Below are 18,071 nucleotides of genomic sequence, written 5' to 3'. Positions count from 1 at the left end.
GAACATATAAAATCAAAAAAACTTTATCTTCAAGATCAAAATCGCAAAAAACTTAAAAAAACGATTTTTTTTTCACTTTTTCCCATGTTCTGGTCCATAGGTAACAAACCGTTCAAAATTCAACGAAACAATTCACTACAAAAATGTACCTCCTAGGAATGATTCTTAACACCGTTTAGGTAGGTCAATATAAGTTAATAAGAAAAAACTAAATGAATTAAGTATTTTGGGCCATAAACTATTAAATTATTATAAACTGAAGCATACTTTCAGGCAGTTTTAAACAAATTTATTTAGATTTTTTTAAAGTTTTTTGCTATTTTGATCTTGAAGATGAAGTTTTTAGAAAATTCGCTTTTTTTACCTTTTTTCACCTGTTCAGGTCCATAGGTAACAAACCGTTCAAAATTCAAGGAAACAATCAATCAATTTTTGCACGCATTATATGAAAAAACGTACAAATTTGTCAAAGCGGGCAAGGTTTGTGGAACTTCTGAGGAGTAAATAAAGGCTTTTTATATAAGTATTTGATACTGTTGGAAACATTATGACCTGAGGATTGATATTTTAGTAAAATTAAATAATTTTATAAAATTTTGGGACTTCATTTACCTTAAAAACTAAAAAAACTTTCATGGGTGATTTTCCACGAATAAAAATATAAAATTTGATTTAATGTAAAATTTTAACGGTTAAAGATATCATAACAAAATAGGGAACTAATTTAGACCCAAATGTCCTTAAATTAATGACATTATAATTTTTGACATTTTTTATTTTCAAATACCGAAATTCCTAAAACGGGGAAAATGTGTTCCAAGAACTGAGTTTTTTTAGAAAAGTGCCTACAGTGACGCTATTTACCGTGTGATAGTAAAACAACTTTCTAAGTATTTAAACAACATATAGGGTTATACAAATACGGAATTTTTTCGAGGATCGGTGCTTTGCCTTTTTAGAATTTTTTAGTGAAACCTAAATATTTTTTTTAAAATTGTCCAAGTTTGGATAGATCTGGGGGATACTGTGTCCGCTTAAGTGATCCCAATTTTACTTTACATGCTTTTGCATTAAGTTTTCTTTCCGGAACATATAAAAATTGTATATAGTCCCAAAGAAAATTTGTTTCTACAAAAGAAAAAATATAGGGACTTTTTTAGGAAAAATCGTAAAAAATTAGGCCCATTTTACATGTTCCAACTTTGGATGCGTGTAACTTTTTACACGGACGAGATAACTGTAACCAAGTTTTTTTTAATTTATTTAGAATTTTATTGCCAATATAGCCGATATTTTGAAAAAAAAATTCGACCCTCCGTAGGGCCGCCATATCTAAAAAACAAAAAAAAAATCGAGCAAAATTAAAAAAAATAAATAAATAAACCTAAATATCTCTTCAACTGAGGGAGATAACCTACACATGTAAGCGTATTTTTTGTAGATCTTCTCAAGGACTATTTATATTTTTGGTGATTTTTTTTAAAAATTTTGAGACCTGAGGTGACCAACTTTGAAGGGGCACAAACTGGCCGTATTACCCCTAGGAAGCTGAACAAATGTAATTCAACTCAAAAACACCTCAGCTCTAACCATGTGAAATTTTGTAATAATATCTTTAATAGTTCCCGAGATACCGAATTATTTCAAAAAAAAAAAGTTTCTAAACCACTGTGCAATGTGTCAAAATGGGGAAATTTTTTTTTAACCCGAATTTTTATCTCGAAAATTTTTTTTTTGTCATATTTATTTTTACAAAAAAAAATTTTTTTTAAAAAATTAAAAAAATTTAACAAAAATTTCAAAAAAAAATTTGTTTTAAAAAATAAAAAACAATTTGGAAAAAAATGTTTCAAAATTTTTTCAAAAATAAAAATTAATTTTACTTAAATAAAAATATAGCTCTCTTACAGTTTTTTTTTGGTCTTTTATCACGTAGTTGTGTATATGATTATATTTCCATTGCACTGTGTAGTTGACCATTTTTTTTAAAAAAAAAAATTTGGAAAAAACTTTTTTTAAAAAAAATTAAAATACAATTTGGAAAAAAAAATGTCACAATTTTTTTTTTAAAAAATAAAAATTTAATTTTACTTAAATAAAAATATTGCTCTCTTACTTGATTTTGTTTGGTCTTTTATCACGTAGTTGTGTCCATAAATGGTTATATTTCCATTGCACTGTGTAGTTGACCTTATTTTTTTAAAAAATTGAAAAAAAAAATACAAAAAAAAAATTTGTAAAAAACATTTTTTAAAAAAACAATTGGAAAAAAAATTTCAAAATTTTTTCAAAAAATAAAAATTTAATTTTACTTAATAAAAATATTTAAAAATATAGCTCTCTTACTTGTTTTTTTTTTGGTCTTTTATCACGTAGTTGTGTCCGTAAATGGTTATATTTCCATTGCACCGTGTAGTTGACCTTTTTTTTAAAAAAATTAAAAAATTAAAAAAAAAATTAGAAACAATTTGGAAAAAAAATTTAAAAATTTTTGCAAAAAAAAAAATAATTTTACTTAAATAAAAATATTTAAAAACATAGCACTCTTACTTGTTTTTTTTGGTCTTTTATCACATAGTGGTGTCCATATATGGCTATAATTCCATTGCACTGTGTAGTTGACCTTTTTTTAAAAAATTAAAAAAAAAAATTAAAAAAATTTGGAAAAAACTTTTTTTTAAAAAAATTTTCAAAACTTTTTCAAAAAAAAAAAAAATTATTTTACATAAATAAAAATATTTAAAAATATAGCTAGCTCTCTTACTTGTTTTTTTTTGGTCTTTTATCACGTAGTTGTGTCCGTATATGGTTATATTTCCATTGCACTGTTGATGGTGGGTATACAAGATTCGGCACAGCCGAATATATTAAAGTCTTACTTATATTTCTTTATATGATAACCTGTGTTATCTTTCAAAGTTTCTCACTGAATGAGTTTAAAAATTTTCAAAAATTTCGCTAAAAAAAATCTCTACAATTTGAAGAAGTCCCTGAAACATTCTCCTAATTGAATCAATAATAACCAGGAATTTATCGATAGGGGTCATACAACTTTATTATTGATCATCATTTAAGGTTAAACATAAAAATTTTCTCACAAACTTTCAATGAAGAGGTAAAAGTGGCAGCTACAGTGACAACAACATAACTAAACCATGGAAAAATTTACGTTAATAATGACAAAAAAAAGCATAAGATAAAGAAAGGTGCAAAAAATTCGTATAAAGTTGTATTAGAGAGATGATATGCCATATAACAAATAACAGCTCAATACTTCTTATATAATAATGAATTTTTTTTCTTTAAAAACTTGCTTTTTTTGTGTGGCTGCACGAGAAGCGTTGTATAGCTGTGGGAAGAAAATTAATGGACTTATCAAAATTTTAAATTTTTGCAATTTGTCAGACTTTAAAGTTTTGATAATTTTCTTCACCAACAAGTTTTACATTTTACTTTGGCTGTTTTGCTACTCCTCCTTGGAGGCAGTCAGTCAGTTATTCATTTAGTTTTCCTGGTTTGGCAACTAATATAAAAAGTTGTACAACAAATTTTTGTTTAAAGCTTTTTCTAAGTGAAGTGTAGGAAAGGAAGAAAAACACAAACTGTAAGAAAAACATAAAATTCAATTAATTTTTTATGAGTTTTCAAATTGTTTGATGTCGACATCAATGATAGAGATGTTGCTGATGTTGTGTAATGTAATATAATGTAACTGATGTGAGAGTATGTGATTGTAATGTGTAATGTTATATTGCTGTTGTTCTTTAGTGTGGGTTTTTCTAATAAGATTTCAATTTCCGCTTTTTGTTTTTCAATGTGTGTGTGTGTGTGTGCAAACATTTTGCTGAAAATGAGAACCACTCATTTCACACTTTCAATTGCACTTCCTGTTCTAAGTGGTCTTTATGTATAAAACATGATGGTAAAGAGTGTTTTTTTAAGCCCAATTATGATCACTATATTCTGGCAAATCATCATGAATAGTTGGACGTTTGAAGAACGCTATCAAATTATCCAAATCTACTTTCCAAATCAGTCATCGATTCGTGCAACTTATAGACGACAGTTTTATAGCAAAATTCTCAGCGATGAGGTTGATTTTTGGTTTGTTAATAAACAAAACTGCAGAATATGGAGGAAGACTCCTTAGCACTTAGATTAATTCACCGACGCTAATAGCATCATTGGTCATTATTTCTTCAAAACTTAAGACGGATCTTGCGTTACGATCAATTGAGATCCTTAATGCACAATGATTGATGATTTTTTGTGTGAAAATATTGATGATATTGATCGGTGCGAGATGTGGTTTCAAGTGAATGGCACTACGTACCTTACGGTGCCCGCAACCATCGGTTTATTGAAATCCAGATTTGGTGATCATTTTATTACGAGAAATGGACCTGTCAATTGGCCCTAAAGTCTTGCGGTTTGATTCTAGATAATTTTCCTTGAGGCCACATGAAGTCACTGGTTTATGCTGATAAACCAGCAACAATTGATGCCATAGAGGCCAACCATTGTTCATATTATTCGCGACATACGGCCAGTAATGCTGGACGCTATCAAATTATACAAATTTACTTTCAAAATCTGTCATTGATTCGTGCAACTTATAGACGATAGTTTGATCGCAAAATGCTCAGCGATGAGGTTGATTTTTAGTTTGTTAATAAACAAAATTGCAGAATATGGATTAAGACTCCTTAGCACTTAGATAAATTCACCGTTTGGTACAGATTACACGCTAATAGCATCATTGGTCATTATTTCTTAAAAAATTAAGACGGATCATGCGTTAAGATCAATTGAGATCCTTAACGCACAATGATTGATGATTTTTTGTGTGAAAATATAGATGAAATTGATTGGGGCGAGATGTGGTTTCAAGAGAATGGCCCTACGTACCTTACGGTGACCGCAACCATCGATTTATTGAAATCCAATTTTGGTGATCATTTTATTACGAGAAATGGACATGTCAATTGGTCCTGCGGTTTGATTCTAGATAATTTTTTTGGGCCCACGTGATGTCACTGGTTTATGCTGATATACCAGGAAAAATTGAAGCCATAGGGCCAACATTATTTGTATTATTCGTTGCATAAGGGCAGAAATGCAGGAAAAAGTGGCCCAAAATTGGACGTTCAGAATGCTATTTATTCGTCAAAAACAACAGCGGTGGCCATATGCCCAAAAGCATTATCAAATATTAAAGCCATATATTGATCATTCCAATAACATTTTTATTTTATTGAAATTTCAAGTTCTATCAGTCTTAAAAAACACCCTTTATGTATGTTTTAGTGTGAATATAATTGAGTTTATATGTATTTAAATAATTGAATATATGTTGATGATGATGTACTCTAACTTCCTCTATTTTTATTATTTTTTTTTGAAAATTCTTGTTTACAGACTCTCTTTTCTCGGTTAGAAAATGTCGACAAATATTTCCCACATACTGCATAAGTATTTATGCAAAGTAGAGCGCATTCAAATGCAAATGTAAATATAAAAATTATTTAAATATTTCTGGATGGTTTGCTTTTTATTAAAAACGGAAGAAAAAAACTATGCAATTAAGCCAAGTTAGAGTAAACTCTTTTAGTTTCTAGCAAATGCCCTACAGTCATGTGTCTTATTAGAGCCGATTCTAGCACAATATGAAGATCTAAAGGAGAATGAGGGAGAGAGACATTACAAAGTTTATAAATTCTTTAAATAAGTTTTTAAACGAATAATATTGTGGTATCAATTGAATGCTTTCTCTACTGCAATTTGAGCTTCAATCGTTAGTCTCCTAATACTCCAATTTAATAATCGCTGAAGTTTCTATGCTGAAATTTGAGGATAGAGCACATAAATTTCTATACTCTAATTTCTATATCTTTAATTGAGGTTTAGTAATAGTAATAGGTTTTTCTATACTTCAATTTTGTATACTCTATAGTCTTTCTATACTGTAAATTGCCTTCAATCTTAGGTATTTCAATAGCCCAATTCGAGGCTTTATCAAAGATTTATTGAAGTATGAAAAGCTACTCTTAGGTTATTTTTAAGTCTTTCTACACTGCTATTTGTGCTTGTATCGTAAGTCCTTCTATTCCAATTTGAGCTTCAATAGTTGGTCCTTCTTCTTATATACTCAAATTTTAACTTCAATCTTAGTCCATTCTAAACATAAGTCTTTATATTCTCTATCTAATCTAATTTAAGCCTCAATCTTAAGTCTTGCAATACTCTAGTTTAAAAATCAGTAATAGGTCTTTCAATAATCCAATTTGAGCTTCAATCGTTGCTTGTTCTATTTTTAAATTTGAGTTTCAATTGTAGGTCGTTCTATATTCCAATTTAAGCTTCAATCATGGGTCGTTCTATACTTTAATTTGAGCTTCAATGGTAGGTCGTTCTATATTCCAATTTTAGCTTCAATTGTAGGTCGTTCTATACTTTAATTTGAGCTTCAATGGTAGGTCGTTCTATACTCCAATTTGAGCTTCAATCGTAGCTTGTTCTATTCTTAAATTTGAGTTTCAATTGTAGGTCATTCTATAGTTTAATTTGAGCTTCGATCGTATGACGTTCTATATTCCAATTTGAGCTTCAATCGTAGGTCATCCTATACTCCATTATGAGTTTCAATTTTAGGTCGTTCTATACTCCAATTTGAGCTTCAATCGTAAGTCGTTCTATACTTATATTTTAGCTTCAATTGTAGGTCGTCCTATACTCCAATTTAAGCTTCAATTGTTGGTTGTTCTATACTCCAATTTCAGCTATATTTGTAGGTCGTCCAATACTTTAATTTGAGCTACAATGGTACGTCGTTCTATACTCCCATTTTAGCTTCAATCGTAGGTTGATCTATACTTTAATTTGAGCTTAAATTGTAGGTCGTTTTATACTCGAATTTGAGATTCATTCGTAGGTCGTTATATACACCAATTTGAGCTTCAAGCTAAGGTCGATCTATACTCCAATTTGAGCTTAAATTTTATCCTTTTTGAGTTATAATCTTGCTCTTTCTATACACCAATTTAAGCTTCCATTGGAGGACTATCTGTACTCCAATATGAGCTGCTATCGTAAGAATTTTTAAACACGAATTTGAGATTCAATCGTAGTTCTGTCTATACCTCAATTTAATATTTAACTGAGTGTTAGTCGTAGGATTTTGCAAACTTCAGTTTGTATACTCCAATTTTCTATTCAATCTTTTTCTATACTATAGAATTCAGTCATCATGCAAAATCGTCTTTTAAGGTTTCTCGGCTTCAATTCGTATGGTACCAATTTCCCTGATTTAGGATGAATCCAGCTGCTTGCAAAGGTTTTAAAATTAACAAAAGAAATTTTAAAACCTTTGCCTCATCACTTGCACACTGAAACCGATGATAGACATTCTCCACAAGCTTCGGAGAGCCTCAGCGGCAAATTTTTTTCAAATTTTGTACCAACAAATATGAAGCTTTGTTGGTAAGAAATTCAACATTTTCGACGCAAAACAAACAATCTTCCTTACACTGTAATGACATATAAGTTATTGAAAACAACAGCCTCTTTCAAAAAATAATCCATGTATTGTAAGTATTCCTGGGGGATACTTGTTTGGAGGCTAGGTGAAATCTTGTACCAATATTATCAATAGAGAGTATTTGTGGAAATTTTCAGCCAACTAGCTCCTTTAGTTTGGGCCATATCGTGATTTTAACAGACAGATAGACTGATAGATAGGCACAGGGACAGATGGACGGTCACAGCTACATCGTCTTATAATCTTATGAGGACCCAGAATATATAAACGTTTTGGTTCTACAACCAATATTGCGATATGTTTAGTTTCTAGTTGAGATTTTAGTTCAGGCTCTAGTTCAGGTTCTAGTACAGGTTCTAGGTCAGTTTCTAGTTCAGGTTCTAAGTTCAGCTGCTAATTGAGGTTCTAGTTCAGGTTCTAGTTGAAGTTCTATTTGAGGTTCGAGTTGAAGTTCTAGTTCAGGTTGTAATTCAGGTTCTAGTTCAGATTCTAGTTCAGGTTCTATTTGAGGTTCTAGTTAAAGTTCTAGTTCAGGTTGCAGCTCAAGTTCTAGTTGAAGTTCTAGTTCAAGTTCCAGTTCCAGTTGAGGTTCTAGTTCAGGTTGCAGCTCAAGTTCTAGTTGAAGTTCTAGTTGAGGTTCTAGTTGAGGCTCTAGTTCAGGTTCTAGTTCAGGTTCTAGTTCATATCTACTCAGGTTCTATTTGAGGTTCTAGTCTAGCTGAGGTTCTAGTTGTGGTTCTGGTTCAGGTTCTAGTTCAAGTTCTAGTTGAGGTTCGAGTTGAGGTTGTAGTTCACGTTCTACTTCAGGTTCTGGTTCAGATTCTAGTTCAGGTTCTATTTGAGGTTCTAGTTGAGGTTCTAGTTGAGTTTCTAGTTGAGTTTCTAGTTCAGGTTCTAATTCAGATTCTAGTTCAGGTTCTATTTGAGATTCTAGTTGCAGTTCTAGTTGAGGTTCTAGTCCAGGTTCTAGTTGAGGTTGTAGTTCAGGTTCTAGTTCAGGTTCTGGTTCAGATTCTAGTTCAGGTTCTATTTGAGGTTCTAGTTCAGGTACTACTTTAGGTTCTAGTTGAGGCTCTAGTTCAGGTTCTAGTTGAGGTTATAGTTGAAGTTCTAGTTGAGGTTCTAGTTGCGGTTCTAGTTCAGGATCTCGTTCTGGTTCTAGTTCAGGAGCAGACAGACAGCAAATTATTTCTGATATTGAGTTTACCGTAGTGTATTTAACAGTCGTTTCCTATGACTGTAGCAAGCACTGTGTCATGATTTTAGGTTGGTTGTAAGTCATAACAAAAATACCATAAAATATCTGACTTCGTTTACACATTTAATTGTAACAAACAAAAAAAAACCATAGTCTGAACAAACCAAATGTCCGACTGTTGTCACATGACTCTGACTAAGTAAATATGAATGTAAATATTTATTTTTATTTATGTAGACAATATGTAAGTGTATGTTTATATATATAAAACACACACTTATAATTTAACATAAACCAAGGTATGCAAATCAGGTCATCACCATCTTTTGGTATGTTTTCTGTTGTCTTGTTTTAAAGCAGTTGAAAGTAATGTAAAGAAGAACAGAAAAACAGCTTCAGCATGTTGTATCTGTAAATGAAACAAAACAACACAACACACAGATACTATTTATAAATGATGAGGAAACAAACCGCCTCCAACTTTAACTGACCATGTTATAATGACAGTGAAATTCTTTTCTTTTTTTGGTTGTTGTTTCTGGCTGTTCATTTCTTATTTACTTTTTTTTATAATATTTATTAAATATTTGTTTGTGTTTATTTGTTGTTTTCGTTTTCAGTGTTAATGTTCTTTATGATTTTTGTGTTGTTTTCATTTTTATGGCATATTTAAAACAAAAAATATTTTTTTAAATATTTGTTGCCAGAAAACCAGAAAAACTTTTACTTTTGACCATTAAGCATCCACATTGAAGTGAATGATTTTAAACATTTTTTCTTCATGTTTCTTGTTTTAATTTTGCTCCACTGTATAACACTTGTGGTACACAGCAAAGCGTAAAGTGTGATGTTTTTCGGTTTAAAGTTTTCGTTGTTTTTTTTTCAGTTGATTTTAATTACTTTTCAGAATTTAAATGAGAACGAAAGTTGTAATAAAATAATGCTATGAAAATGATATTGTGGGGGAGATAAGGTACAAGAGAATTAAATTAAATTAAGTAAAATATGTTATGACAAAAAGAAAAAGTACAAGATTTTAACTTCATGATGTCATTGAACTTTATTACCAAACCAAAAATTAAAACTTAAAGTTTCTTCTATATTTTTACAAAAAAAGTCTTCAATCACTACCCTTTTTTAGAGTCTCAGCAGTTCTTGCTTTATGAATTTTCTTATATCACTTCCTCAACAAATACTTCAATCCTAAATCTTTATATTTTCTTAGAACAATTTAAATTTCTTATATTTTCTTACCTACAATATCTATTCACTTGCATACACTTTCATTTTATTTATCTATCATTTATATCATCTTCCACATTGTCACCTCACCTGAAAATCAAATCATTATATTTTTATTTTACTTTTATCTTCCTGCTTCTAATCTTGTTTGTTTTCTCAAAAAAAAACTAAAGTCTCTACAGAAAATACCAGTTATTTTATTTTTATTTAATTTTAATTTCCATTTCTTAAGATTCTCTCTCTTTAATTTACCATTTAAACATTTAACCAGAAAGATACTTAAACACAAAATGCAAAAAAGATATATAAAATTTTCTTTTAGATTTGATTTCCAAATGAAAAACTAGTTTGTCCAGTGATTTCAGACAAAAAAAAACTAGCTTCATAACCAAACACATCATACAGTAACTATTTAAACATAGATTTTTTACTGTCTAGTGTTATTAGTAGAAGAGTTAAATGTTGAAGATGTTCGGCAAAGCAATGACCAGTTTTTCTTATTTTTATTTGGTTTTATTTAAAAAGTGAGAATTTTCCTAAAGGCTGGCAAAAAGTAAATATTTAAATGCTTCCAAATGCATAAAAGAAGATGGACTGCAATGAATTAAGGATACCCTACAATGGACTTAAGAATTATGATTCAGATTTTAGTTCTAGTTCAGTTCTAGTTCAGTTCTAGTTCAGTTCTAGTTCAGTTCTAGTTCAGTTCTAGTTCAGTTCTAGTTCAGTTCTAGTTCAGTTCTAGTTCAGTTCTAGTTCAGTTCTAGTTCAGTTCTAGTTCAGTTCTAGTTCAGTTCTAGTTCAGTTCTAGTTCAGTTCTAGTTCAGTTCTAGTTCAGTTCTAGTTCAGTTCTAGTTCAGTTCTAGTTCAGTTCTAGTTCAGTTCTAGTTCAGTTCTAGTTCAGTTCTAGTTCAGTTCTAGTTCAGTTCTAGTTCAGTTCTAGTTCAGTTCTAGTTCAGTTCTAGTTCAGTTCTAGTTCAGTTCTAGTTCAGTTCTAGTTCAGTTCTAGTTCAGTTCTAGTTCAGTTCTAGTTCAGTTCTAGTTCAGTTCTAGTTCAGTTCTAGTTCAGTTCTAGTTCAGTTCTAGTTCAGTTCTAGTTCAGTTCTAGTTCAGTTCTAGTTCAGTTCTAGTTCAGTTCTAGTTCAGTTCTAGTTCAGTTCTAGTTCAGTTCTAGTTCAGTTCTAGTTCAGTTCTAGTTCAGTTCTAGTTCAGTTCTAGTTCAGTTCTAGTTCAGTTCTAGTTCAGTTCTAGTTCAGTTCTAGTTCAGTTCTAGTTCAGTTCTAGTTCAGTTCTAGTTCAGTTCTAGTTCAGTTCTAGTTCAGTTCTAGTTCAGTTCTAGTTCAGTTCTAGTTCAGTTCTAGTTCAGTTCTAGTTCAGTTCTAGTTCAGTTCTAGTTCAGTTCTAGTTCAGTTCTAGTTCAGTTCTAGTTCAGTTCTAGTTCAGTTCTAGTTCAGTTCTAGTTCAGTTCTAGTTCAGTTCTAGTTCAGTTCTAGTTCAGTTCTAGTTCAGTTCTAGTTCAGTTCTAGTTCAGGTTCTAGTTCAGGTTCTAGTTCAGGTTCTAGTTCAGGTTCTAGTTCAGGTTCTAGTTCAGGTTCTAGTTCAGGTTCTAGTTCAGGTTCTAGTTCAGGTTCTAGTTCAGGTTCTAGTTCAGGTTCTAGTTCAGGTTCTAGTTCAGGTTCTAGTTCAGGTTCTAGTTCAGGTTCTAGTTCAGGTTCTAGTTCAGGTTCTAGTTCAGGTTCTAGTTCAGGTTCTAGTTCAGGTTCTAGTTCAGGTTCTAGTTCAGGTTCTAGTTCAGGTTCTAGTTCAGGTTCTAGTTCAGGTTCTAGTTCAGGTTCTAGTTCAGGTTCTAGTTCAGGTTCTAGTTCAGGTTCTAGTTCAGGTTCTAGTTCAGGTTCTAGTTCAGGTTCTAGTTCAGGTTCTAGTTCAGGTTCTAGTTCAGGTTCTAGTTCAGGTTCTAGTTCAGGTTCTAGTTCAGGTTCTAGTTCAGGTTCTAGTTCAGGTTCTAGTTCATTTCTTGTTAAGATTTCTATAGAATTGCGTTAATATTTAGTTGTCAAATTAAAATTTTCTATTTTACTTTAATTATCTAAATATTTATTTAATTTATTGTTCTTTTTTCTCTTTTTTAGGTTTTTCAATAAATTACGATGTCAGTGTATGTGGCAATTTATTAAATAGTGATCAATGTTGATAAAAGTTTTGAACAGATAGAAAAAAAACGTACATGAAGCAAAACATCTAAAACAAAAACTCATCGTTCTTCATCATTTCCACACGAAACACATACAAGCACACTTTTCATATTGTGGCGCTACAAAATAACAGACAACTAAAAAACAGGAAAAAAAAGCTGAAATATAAAACCGGAGGAAACAGCAGTAACGACGACGACGACACAGAGTGCAACACAGTAGCGGCAGCAGCAGCTTCATTAGTTAATTGAACATTGTTTTTGGTTTTTTGTTGTGGTAACATTACTAATACTTTTACAAACAAAAACACATTGCCGCCACATTCTCCAACACACAGCCAGGCACCCAATAAACATGCAACAAAAGTTGCCAACATCATATTAAAGTGTGAAAAAAAAGAAAAAATCGGTTTTTTTTTTTTTGGTTGGTTTATAATAAAAATAGACTGAAAGGAACATAAAAACAGAGAACATATTTTAAATATGGGAATAACTGTGGAAAATTGATCGCTTTTTTCAGTGTGGATGGCAGTAAAGACAGCAGCAGCAGCAAAAAAACTACACTACTTGTCAGTGTAAATGTTACTCTTCATTATTATTTTTGTTTAAAATCAGAAAGATTTTTTTTTAAGCAACATATTTCCAGCTAAACGAGAAATAAACGTCACACAAAAAGCAACTTTGAGTTTTATAATAAAGTGACATTTTCCCCAAAAACCTCCCTCCTTCTATTACAAAACGGAAAAAGGCGTTAAAAACTTTTAAACAAACAACAGTTTTTTTTTATATTTGAAACAAAAGCTAAAACACAATTAACTAAATCAAAATGGATACAGTTTATGGTACAAAAAAATATTTTCAAAGTTTATCAGGTGCCAGTGATATTTATCGAAGTCCAGCTTGTCGAGCCGTGGTAAGTTTATGAACTTTATTTAAAAAAAAACACAAAACTATTTTAAAAATACAGTTTTTATTTCTCAAATTAATGGTTTTTATATGAGCAAAACTTTCAGCCTTTCAGCAATATTGTGACACATAATACGTTTAACTTTTGCCTTTTTTTTAAGCGAGAAAAAATTTATTTTTTCTGTATAAATTTATTTTAATTTCATTAAAAATATCCACAGCTCTAGACACATGAACGTATTATGAAATTTATGGTTTTAATAGTTTATTATTCAAATTAAATTAAGTGGATGGAAAAAATAATAACTTTTGTATAATAAAATATTGACAAAAAAAAGTGTTAAAAATAAAAATTATATTAAAATATTAGTTATGCATTTGTAAGGAATAAATATATAATGAAAATTGTATGAATAACTACAGCAGTAAAACAAATTAATGGAACGAGCAAATCTATTGTTTAAAATTATTAATAAGAGATTAACTGATCTTCTGTATTTTAATCTAGTGTTAGTTCTGGATCTATTCCAGTGCTGTTCTAGTTCTGTTCTGTTCTAGTTCTGTTCTAGTTCTGTTCTAGTTCTGTTCTAGTTCTGTTCTAGTTCTGTTCTAGTTCTGTTCTAGTTCTGTTCTAGTTCTGTTCTAGTTCTGTTCTAGTTCTGTTCTAGTTCTGTTCTAGTTCTGTTCTAGTTCTGTTCTAGTTCTGTTCTAGTTCTGTTCTAGTTCTGTTCTAGTTCTGTTCTAGTTCTGTTCTAGTTCTGTTCTAGTTCTGTTCTAGTTCTGTTCTAGTTCTGTTCTAGTTCTGTTCCAGTTCTGTTCTAGTTCTGTTCTAGTTCTAGTTCTGTTCTAGTTCTAGTTCTGTTCTAGTTCTGTTCTAGTTCTAGTTCTAGTTCTGTTCTAGTTCTGTTCTAGTTCTGTTCTAGTTCTGTTCTAGTTCTGTTCTAGTTCTGTTCTAGTTCTGTTCTAGTTCTGTTCTAGTTCTGTTCTAGTTCTGTTCTAGTTCTGTTCTAGTTCTGTTCTAGTTCTGTTCTAGTTCTGTTCTAGTTCTGTTCTAGTTCTGTTCTAGTTCTGTTCTAGTTCTGTTCTAGTTCTGTTCTAGTTCTGTTCTAGTTCTGTTCTAGTTCTGTTCTAGTTCTGTTCTAGTTCTGTTCTAGTTCTGTTCTAGTTCTGTTCTAGTTCTGTTCTAGTTCTGTTCTAGTTCTGTTCTAGTTCTGTTCTAGTTCTGTTCTAGTTCTGTTCTAGTTCTGTTCTAGTTCTGTTCTGTTCTAGTTCTGTTCTAGTTCTGTTCTAGTTCTGTTCTAGTTCTGTTCTAGTTCTGTTCTAGTTCTGTTCTAGTTCTGTTCTAGTTCTGTTCTAGTTCTGTTCTAGTTCTGTTCTAGTTCTGTTCTAGTTCTGTTCTAGTTCTGTTCTAGTTCTGTTCTAGTTCTGTTCTAGTTCTGTTCTAGTTCTGTTCTAGTTCTGTTCTAGTTCTGTTCTAGTTCTGTTCTAGTTCTGTTCTAGTTCTGTTCTAGTTCTGTTCTAGTTCTGTTCTAGTTCTGTTCTAGTTCTGTTCTAGTTCTGTTCTAGTTCTGTTCTAGTTCTGTTCTAGTTCTGTTCTAGTTCTGTTCTAGTTCTGTTCTAGTTCTGTTCTAGTTCTGTTCTAGTTCTGTTCTAGTTCTGTTCTAGTTCTGTTCTAGTTCTGTTCTAGTTCTGTTCTAGTTCTGTTCTAGTTCTGTTCTAGTTCTGTTCTAGTTCTGTTCTAGTTCTGTTCTGTTCTAGTTCTGTTCTAGTTCTGTTCTAGTTCTGTTCTAGTTCTGTTCTAGTTCTGTTCTAGTTCTGTTCTAGTTCTGTTCTAGTTCTGTTCTAGTTCTGTTCTAGTTCTGTTCTAGTTCTGTTCTAGTTCTGTTCTAGTTCTGTTCTAGTTCTGTTCTAGTTCTGTTCTAGTTCTGTTCTAGTTCTGTTCTAGTTCTGTTCTAGTTCTGTTCTAGTTCTGTTCTAGTTCTGTTCTAGTTCTGTTCTAGTTCTGTTCTAGTTCTGTTCTAGTTCTGTTCTAGTTCTGTTCTAGTTCTGTTCTAGTTCTGTTCTAGTTCTGTTCTAGTTCTGTTCTAGTTCTGTTCTAGTTCTGTTCTAGTTCTGTTCTAGTTCTGTTCTAGTTCTGTTCTAGTTCTGTTCTAGTTCTGTTCTAGTTCTGTTCTAGTTCTGTTCTAGTTCTGTTCTAGTTCTGTTCTAGTTCTGTTCTAGTTCTGTTCTAGTTCTGTTCTAGTTCTGTTCTAGTTCTGTTTACTGCACCTTCTTATTAGTTTTCAAATAAACACCCCTTTTAGTTAAGAAATATTGAAGGAAACAGCTGTTATCACTTTTGAAGTGAAATTTTAACCCTTTTTATTAGTAGTTGGATTGAGAAGCCATGCAAATAATTATTTCTAATCATAAGGAATATTGTAGCTGCTTTATAAATTATGTGCCTTGTAGTCGTTCGTTCCTTCCTTCTTTATATGGCTAAAATAAAAAAATTAAATCAATTATCGGGATTTTTTCTGTCTTCTATTACATCCACTTACTTGTAAGGCAAACGACTATAGCAATTTGTACAAGTAGACTTTGATCTTTTAAAGTAAATCAAAAATGTATCAATAATCATTTATTACACGATACACACGTACCATACTTATAATCAACAGCAGCGGCATCATAGAGCTCATCTTCAGCCAACCAAGAGTTTCTTAACACTAGTTGTAGGATTCGACAGCAAGAAGAAAAAAAAATAATGAAACTTGTAATGAAATGAATAAGAAATACTCGTAATAACAACTTTTGTTGGGTGTCTATCCAGGCAAACGTAGCTCCAGCTGTCCCTCTAGTCATCTTTTGAGGGGGACTTGGTTCTACACAGCATCTCTATACCTTTTCTGGGAAGACACATTATTTTTTATTTATTTAATACCAGAGTGTTAATAAAAGCAAGCAATCATAGAGATTATGTAGACTAAACTTATGAACAGATGTTCTAGAGGATGATGATGATAATTTTTTCCTTCGTAGTGTTTTTTTTTCTTCCTACAAGTATTTGCTATTCATTTATATTTATACTAGGAACTGTAGTGTAATGGTAGGGAATGGTTGGATGGCTGGCATTATTGGTGTACTTAAGGCTTATCGTCTACTTTATTTTTTTTTGTTCTTGTCTATATAATGCATAAAGACTTTTATAACAAAACGCACTTTTTTCAATGAAAACGACACAAAAAATGTGAAAAAAAGTCACACAGTTTAAGAAACATAAAGTCAAGCCAAACAAAATCTTTAAGATTCATTGAGAGTTGACTTTTTGTACGGGCAAAATAATAATCATGAAAATGGCCATGAGTATGAACTAGAGAAGATGAGGTTGTTGTTTTTTTCTTCTAGGTGTTGTTGATGATGCTGGCGATAAGTATAAGTATTTCCTTTTTTTTTCCTGGAGTCCTTAATAAGAGGGGAGACTGAATTGGCTGTGTTTTGTTGATGCTTATTTGCTAAACAACTGCGTGTGTTTCACGCAGGTTAGCGGAACATGTTTGTAGTCGTAGTAGCTTTTCTATCTGATTTTTTGCTTATAGTCAATAGGTTTATTATTTGTAAATAAAATAGCAGGTTTTTTTTCTTCGGTTTTGTTTTTCTCTGCTATTAGTATTCAGGTATTGTAATGTAATTTAAAAATTATTATGTTAAAGCAATTACCTTACACTATATTGTTAGTGTTTTGAATTAGAAAATAATGTTTCTTAGAGGGTTTAGCAAATGCAGGTGTTAAATATAAAAAGTCTGGAAATAGACAGAGCAAGGACTCTGAAGATTAGTTTTGTATGAAAGGAGCCACGAGTCCAAAGGAAAATTTTACATAGAAAGATCCACGTCTGTGAAGGAAAAGTTTGTATAGAAAAAGCCACGAATCCAATGAAAACTTTTGTATATAAAGAGCCACGATTACAAAGGAAAATTTTTGGTAGAAAGAGTTAAGGAACATTTTGTATAGAAGGAGCAACGAGTTCAAAGGAACATTTTGTATAGAAACAGCCACTAGTCCAAGAAAAAATTTTATGTAGAAATAACCGTGAGTTTAAAGGAAAATTTTGTATAGAAAGAGCCAAGAGTTCAAAGGAAAATTTTGTATAAAAAGAGTCTCGAAAATTTTGTATAGAAAGAGCCACGAGTACAAAGGATAATTTTATATGGAAAGAGCGAAGAGTCCAAAGGAAAGTTTTATATAGAAGTAGCCAGGAGTCCAAAGGAAAATTTTGTATAAAAAGAGCCACGACTCCAAAGGAAAATTTTGTATAGAAAGAGCCAAGTTCAAAGGAAAATTTTGTATAGAAAGAGATACAAGTCCAAGGAAAGATTTTGTATGGAAAAGCCACGAGTTCAAAGTAAAATTTTTTAAAGAAAGAGCCACGAGTCTAATGGAAAATTTTGTATAGAAAGAGCCAAGAGTTCAGAGGAAAATTTTGTATAAAAAGAGGCACGACTCCAAAGGAAAATTTTGTGTAGAAAGAGCTACGAGTGCAAAGGAAAATTTTATATGGATAGAGCGAAGAGTCCAAAGGAAAATTTTGTATAGAAACAGCCACGACACCAAGGAAAATTTTGCATAAAAAGAGCCTCGACTCTAAAGGAAAATTTTGTATAGAAAGAGCCAAGAGTTCAAAGGAAAATTTTGTATAAAAATAGCCTTGACTCCAAAAGAAAATTTTGTATAGAAAGAGCCAAGAGTTCAAAGGAAAATTTTGTATAAAAAGAGCATCTACTCCAAAAGAAAATTTTGTATAGAAAGAGCCTCGAGTCCAAAGGAAAATTTTGTATAGAAAGAGCCAAGAGTCCAAAGGAAAATTTTGTATAAAAAGAGCATCGACTTCAAAAGAAAATTTTGTATAGAAAGAGCCAAGAGTTCAAAGGAAAATTTTGTATAAAAAGAGCCTAGACTCCAAAAGAAAATTTTGTATAGAAAGAGCCTCGAGTCCAAAGGAAAATTTTGTATAGAA

The 18,071-nt window shown here is 31.2% G+C and overlaps 1 protein-coding gene across 1 annotated transcript in view; it reads left to right on the top strand.

Annotated features, from left to right (window-relative positions):
- Nucleotides 1-12,981: 12,981 nt before the first annotated feature.
- LOC135950874 (mucin-2) overlaps nt 12,982-18,071 on the top strand; it is a 69,267-nt gene continuing 64,177 nt past the window's right edge. The window contains exon 1 of the mRNA XM_065500398.1: nt 12,982-13,081. Coding sequence (XP_065356470.1) covers nt 12,995-13,081 — 87 coding nt within the window. The 5' untranslated portion in view covers nt 12,982-12,994. The remainder of the gene's footprint in view (nt 13,082-18,071) is intronic.

Source organism: Calliphora vicina, chromosome 2 (genome assembly GCF_958450345.1).
Source record: "Calliphora vicina chromosome 2, idCalVici1.1, whole genome shotgun sequence".
Taxonomy (NCBI): Eukaryota; Metazoa; Arthropoda; class Insecta; order Diptera; family Calliphoridae; genus Calliphora; species Calliphora vicina.
Note: the sequence above shows the minus strand (reverse complement) of the source record. Positions and strands in the feature narration are given on the sequence as shown.